This window comes from Cyprinodon variegatus, unplaced genomic scaffold, assembly GCF_000732505.1.
Source record: "Cyprinodon variegatus isolate N-32 unplaced genomic scaffold, C_variegatus-1.0 Scaffold92, whole genome shotgun sequence".
Taxonomy (NCBI): Eukaryota; Metazoa; Chordata; class Actinopteri; order Cyprinodontiformes; family Cyprinodontidae; genus Cyprinodon; species Cyprinodon variegatus.
Window position 1 is genome coordinate 732337 of NW_015150545.1, and position 7014 is coordinate 739350.

The 7014-nt window shown below is 39.7% G+C and overlaps 1 protein-coding gene across 1 annotated transcript; it reads left to right on the top strand.

Annotated features, from left to right (window-relative positions):
• The first annotated feature begins 1797 nt into the window (after positions 1-1797).
• LOC107084106 (GTPase IMAP family member 4-like) lies at positions 1798-4508 on the top strand. Its single transcript, XM_015373785.1, has 4 exons — positions 1798-1819; positions 2171-2218; positions 3422-3532; positions 3748-4508. The coding sequence occupies exons 1-4, from the start codon at positions 1798-1800 to the stop codon at positions 4506-4508; spliced, it is 942 nt and encodes a 313-aa protein (XP_015229271.1).
• Positions 4509-7014: the final 2506 nt, after the last annotated feature.

The following is a 7014-nucleotide window of genomic DNA, read 5'->3' on the forward strand; positions in this document are numbered from 1 at the left end:
GACCGAGCGAGTTCACGTGACAAAGGAAGAGAGAGAGGCTGGTCGGGTGTGCGGTCATTTCGGGGCATTGTTTCAGTCGTTTTTAATGGCTCAGGTTTTCAAAAGATCATTTCAAAACCGACCTCAGTAAAATCTTAATAATGTTATTAATAATAATTTAAAAAAACACGAGTTTCAAAAGGGCATTTTCATTGATAAAGGGCAAACTTCCTAGTGCTTTAGCACCACCTAGTGTCTATGTATGCACGCCCCTGTGTAAAATCAAGGGCCCACACAGACTTACAATATAAGAAACCTGCTAGAATTAAAGCACAAATAATAAAAATCAGTGTATAAATCCATCCATCCATTTTCCGACCAACCCCAACTGGGGTTGCAAGCTTTCTACAGGCGAGAAGCAGGGTACACCCTGGACAGGTCGCCGGTCCATCGCAGGGCAACATAGAGACAAACATTTTTGGACTGTCGGAGGAAGCTGGAGTACCCGGAGAGAACACACGCATGCTCAGGAAGAACATGCAAACTCCATGCAAAAGACCCCGGGCCGGGAATCGAACCCAGAACCTTCTTGCTGCAATTTTCGAAATATAAGGTTCAATATATGGACATATGGGAAACATTTCTAAATTATATTTTGCTGCTTGTGAAGGAGGATAATCACTGATGCAGCTGAAAGGGAAGCCATGCATGGATGGATGGATGGAATAGAAGTTGTGTCCATTCTAGGGATGCATGATATATTGCAGTTGGCATCGTTATCGGCTGTTATTCATCATTTTTATATATTAATGTTTTTGAGCCCTTTATAAATAATTCACTAAAGGCAGCCATCTGTCTATAACTATAAATATCAGTGTACTGTGGTTCTCTTGTGTTCTCAACCATAGGAAAGCATTCAATAAATATATAATTGAGCTCATTTTTGGAAAATATAAACCCTATTGAAAAGTTCAGATTGAGAAGCTGTAGGTCCATCAGTCCCCACCAACTTTTATCGCGAAGTTAGACCTTTGCCGTCACCAGAATTCATGACTGATCACAACTTACAATAAAAAGCGTATTACTTACAGTTGGGCACACCACGCAGATGCCTTAAATTAAGTCCGCTTCATGCGATCAGGAACTGAACAAAACAATGCAATAGCATCTCTTTCCGATCCTCCATTGTCTGTCATTACAATAAAAAAAAATAAAATAAAAAAAGAAAAGAAAAGAATAGAAGCGTTATTATGAGACGAAAAACTTTAATTTAAATACCTGAACAAACCCGTTCATCTGACAGCTGAACTCACCTCATTTGGGGTACTGACTTTATCACTGAAGAAAAAATATAAATTGTCCGCACCAAACGTTTCGCAGTTTGTCTCACCTGCTTTCACTTTTGCCTTGTTCCGTCAGGTGTAGCCAGGTGTAAGCGCCTATACGTTTCAAAGTAAAAGCACAACCAATTTACTTCAGGATATCTAAATAAAAAATGGATGAATGTATTTTCATTAAAAATTATCATTATAGATTAAAATTGAGTTTACATCATAGCAATAACAGTATTTTTAAGGAGAGCAGAAGACGAATGAGTGTACCCAAGGGAAGGAGCATGAACTCATGCTTGTGATGAAATGTAAAAAAAAAAAAAAAAAAAAAAAATAGTGAGAAGGTTTATTTTGAAGTTGTAGCCGAGAAAAACAACGCTTCACTCCCATACAGGTCAGTTTGTTAGATATTGTGTCAGTTGAAGCCCCCCTTTTTTTTTTATTAATGCGATAATTAAATGGTTAAAAGTTATCTCACATAAAACAAATGGCAGAGACGGGAGAAGTCGGTGAGTTTTAATAAGTTTGTGTAACTTCTTAAAATTAGGACATTTAAAGTTTTGTTTTCCATCATAATTTTAGTCTTTTTGTGTGTTGATGTAGCCTATTTATTCTAAAAACAACTGATTGTTGTAGATTCTAAAGGGATTCCAAGGATATTGTGTGGAGATTGTGAACATTTTCTCGTTTTCAAGTACGTACGCAGTTTTAAATGAGCTGCTTTCACTTTCATATTCTGCTGGTTACTGAATAATTGCCTAATTTATTCACTTCAGATCCCTGAGTATATGTTAATATACATATATATCAATGAGATCCTCTCATTATACCTGACATATCTTTCTTCTTGTGTCTCATAGGAGCAAAGAAAGGACGGGGTAGAAAAAGCAGCATAGATCCACCATCAGGTCTGACTTCTATAACAGAGCCAATGTGTTAATCCAGGTCCAAATGATGTTGAAATTTATTCCTGAGATGTTTGCAGCAACTTAAAAACATGTGCCTTTCCTAGTTACACTCATGATATAGATAATTGAATTTCATTTTAATGTAATTCGCCATTAGAATATAGCTTATATATTAACTATATTTAATTTTTATTTAATGTGGACAAAATGTTTTTATCCTTCTTTTTTTTCTGAGGGTGGGAACTCAACCCACACAAACAAAAACAAGACCATCTTTCCTTCTTCACCAGTTATAATATACAAACTGACCAATTTTTTTTCCTGTTAGAAGAGATAAAAACAGGAGCTGTACACAGTCTTTAAAGAAGCAGGAAAAATCAAGAATCATTTTTGAAAGACTTTTTAAACTGTGTAGCCCTCTGGTTTTTCAGTATTTTCTTGAACAATCATTGATGATATGTACAGACTTTTCTTTCTTCCCTGCTTTTTGCTTTTCTAAAAGAAATATCCCGGAACCTGTTAACTCATTCTCCCTAATAGACCTGAACTGTTTTTCTTTTTTGTTTTGTTTTTTTATTGCACATGGTGGTTTTTTAATATTTTTTGAGTAACCCTAGTCTCATCACAAACATTAATTATTTTAGCAGCAGCAACCTAGCTGATCCCACACTCCCTCATCCATCCATCCATCCATCTTCTAACACGCTTAATCCCAAGTGTGGTCACAAGGGGTGCTGGTGCCTATCTCAAGATGATCCCACACTCCTTATGTGCATATATTTTTAATTATATTATCATTGAAACTATCTTTGGTCTGGATTCATTACATTCCTGCCATGTGATTGGCTTATATGAAGCATAAGAGAAAATTCAGACTGAAAAACGTAATTCAGCCTCACTTCTCTTCCATCCACCATCTGATGCTCTGCTGCTGAAAGCCTATCACCCCTGTGCACGCCTAACCTGACAACAGCCAGATGCATGTCTCGCTCCGCCTAGCTCCACTCACAAGCGAGACATGCATCTGGCTGTTGTCAGGTTAGTGGACGCCTCAGCCATTCTCAATCATTATCTATTACCTATCCTTATCCATCTGCTCAATCATAACATCATCATTCTCCTTGCTTACCCCACAACCAGGGCCTGAGCGGCTAAAACAATGTTACTCATTTCATAAAACCTTCTAAATTGTTTATGTTCCAGTGTCAGACTTAAGGCTGGTGCTCGTTGGGAAGACTGGTGCTGGAAAAAGCTCCACTGGAAACACTATTTTAGGAAGAAATGCCTTCAGAGCAGTCACTAAACACTCCTCAGGTAAAACTGAATTGCAAAGACACATCAAACACTTTCCAAGCTTATATCTAATAAAATATTGCATGCATTTAAAAATCTAAGAGTAACAAAGTTTGTTGGTTTTAAATAAATCTAGTGCAGAGCTGTCATTGACAAAACTGTATGTAGCCGTTACATTTGCTTCCTGAATATCACTGTACCATTGTAAAATATGTATTTAAATGTTTATTTCCCAGAGACCTCTGAATGTTCCAAACAACGAGAGAAAGTATCCAAATGGATGGTTTCAGTCGTTGACACTCCTGGCCTCTTTGACACCTATCAGCCTGAGGAAACGGTGAAGAGAGAAATCTCCAAATGCATCAACATGTCGACCCCGGGCCCCCATGCCATTCTACTGGTAATCAAAGTTGGACGATTCACACCAGAGGAAAGAGACGCCGTGCTGAAGGTGGAGAAAATTTTTGGAAAGGAAGTCTGGAAGTACACCATGATCCTCTTCACTCATGGGGATAAGGTGAAGTCAGACTTTGATGAGATGTTGAAGGAGGCTGGACCAGATTTGAAGGAGATCTTGGAGAAGGCTGGAAATCGATACCATGTGTTCAATAACCTCAGAGCTCATGACCGTAGACAAGTTCTTAGTCTGCTAGAGAAGGTTGAGGAGATGGTGAATAATACAGGAGGTCAGTTTTATTCTAATGATACATATGAGGAGGCAGTGACAATGCTGGATGAGAGGGAGGCTGAACTCAAACGTTTATATGAGAAAAAACTTGAGGAGGAAACAACAGCTATGAAGGCAGAGTATGAAGAGCAGCTAAGAGAAGCTAAAGAGGACAAAGGGAAGGTAGAGAAGCGGATGCAGACTGAACTGGAGGAGTTGGAGCGTTACTACCGTGCCTTAGAGAGAGGAGTCCGTCAAGTTGTAGAGCAGCTGCCCAAAGAGGATGATCAACTCCTCAAGAGATTTCATGAAACTTTGAAGCTAAACTGAACAAGTCGTGAATAGGTGGCTTGTTAGACACCTTCACTGAGGTGAAGTCGTTAGCGATCCATTGTAAACAGTAATCCACCCCATTAGATATGACTACTTTTATTGTACATGTTGCATTTTTTTTTTTACAGAAAAAGAGATCACAAATTCTAAAGATCTGTTAAGCAGTTAAGCTAACTGCTACTGGTTCTCAGGGAAAGTGAGGTTAATCTTTTAAGTGGGGTCAGTGTTAATTTCATCAGCTTTTTTAAATTTAGTCTTAGTCTTAGTCACAATGACAAAAATCTATTTTAGTCTTAGTCATATTTAGTCATTGCCTTCCCGATTTAGTTTTAGTCTCAGTCTAAATGACGAAAATCAATTTTAGTCTTAGTCCAGTTTTAGTCAACACTGTAAATAATAGAACTTCTCCACACACTGCTTTTTTAAACATATATATCACACTGTACAGAATAAAACTTCACCACACACTGCTTCTCTTTTTCTCTATTTTATTTATATAACACTGTGCAGAATAGAACTTCACACACTGATTCTCTTTTTCTCTATTTTATTTATATAACACTGTGCAGAATAGAACTTCACACACTGATTCTCTTTTTAACATATATCACACTGTAAACATTAAACCTTTTGTCAGCTTGTTTCATCATATCCATAAAGTCTTCATCCTCAATGGTCCCTGCAGTGAGGCCAGAACGCCCAATCCACTTTGCCATTGAGTTTTCCAGGGCTTTCTGCTCTTTGACGTCAGGGGTGGGGGTGCATGTCTGCAACAGACTTTCCTTCCTACCCCAACCTCTGATTTGGCTGTGGTGTCACTGTGTCAGGTATCTAGTTGGGAGGAAGAAATTTAAACAATTAATATCCAGTTTATCAGTAGAACATCTTTCTTCTATGACAGAGAGACAGAGAGGCACAGGAAGGCACACACACATACAGCCAGATGCATGCGTGCCCGCGCACACACATACATTCACATGCATGCACCCATGCACGCACTAATACACCCGTTTCCGCTACTACAGGCCCACCCGTTCCTTACCGTCTTCCATATGTCAGCTGTTGGCTCCTCAGATGTCGCTTGATTTTCGCTGTGTTCTTCCCTGCCAATTTGAAGCTGCAGACTCTTTGGTGGCGTCCTTCCTCCGCTGTTTTCCTTTGTGTTGTAAACGAAATGGCTCCATCCAGGCGTTGTTTAACAAACCGCACACCAGTATCCGCAATGATCATGGTTGACGAAAATAACACTGAGTGGGGTGAAAATTCTAGGTGAAGAATATTGTTAGTCTAACATCTCATTTACAAAAGATGGAGGTTAGATGTAAGACTAGGCCAGTGGTCCCCAACCCTGTTTCTCAGGGAGCCCTGTCCTTCATCTTTTACCTGTTTTCCTGCTCACACCAGAAAAGAATGCAGGATTATCATGCTTCTGCAGCAATGCAGAGGACGAGCCATAATTTTAATCGGATGTGCTGGAACAGAAACATATCTAAAAAATGCAGGTGGGAGGTCCCAGAGGACCAGGGTTGGGAACCTAGACTAGGCTCTCTAACCTCTAGACTAGACCTAGTGGTTAAAATGGAGGGAATTTGCATCCTGGCGAGATTACTGATTACTAATGCAGATATCTGATTGTCTCTGGATCTCCGAGCAAGACACCTATAGATTTTATAAACTTATATGGACTGGATGAATGTTTATTGATAACCCTTGTCAGACATTTTCACTGAATTACATATATGATTTAATTATATAATTAATCAATCATGTTTGTATGTGTTGAATTTGGAATTTCGTTTTTTACTGTGTGGACTGAAATAAAAATATTTTTTTTCATTTATTTGGTTGTTTTTCTTTGCCCTGTTCATAACCTTTATGGGTATGGTTTCTAGAGGCATCCAAGGGCTGGAGGATATCCAGTTTGGGGATCAGTGGATCTCATCCCTGCTTTCTGTGGATGATGTTGTTCTGCTGGCTCCTTCCCGTCAGGATCCTGGATCCTGACCAAAAAGAACGGGATCCCAAATACAAGCAGCTGAAATTAACTGTCTCTGCAAGGTACCTGGGCATTCCCTTAAAGAAACGGTAAGGAGCTCGGTCATCCAGGAGAGGCGTTACAGTAGAGCTGCTTCACCACATCCAGAGGGCTCAGCTGAGGTGGACATGTTTTTGGGATGCCCCCTGGACAGCTCCCCTTAAAGGTGTTCCAGGATTGTCCCACCGCGAGGAGGCGTAGAGGACGACCCAGGACACGCTGGAGGGACTGTGTCTCTCAGCTGGCCTGGGAGCACCTCGGGTTTCCCTCTGACATCTGTGGTTTCTCTTTTAGAAAGGTGAACACTGGAATTTCAAAGAAACCCTTACATTATACAAATTATTGCAAGATGAGATCCTCTAACCTTGGGATAAGTGTGACAGAGGATGGATGGATGGATGGATGGATGGATGGATGGATGGATGGATGGATGGATGGATGGATGGATGGATGGATGGATGGATGGAT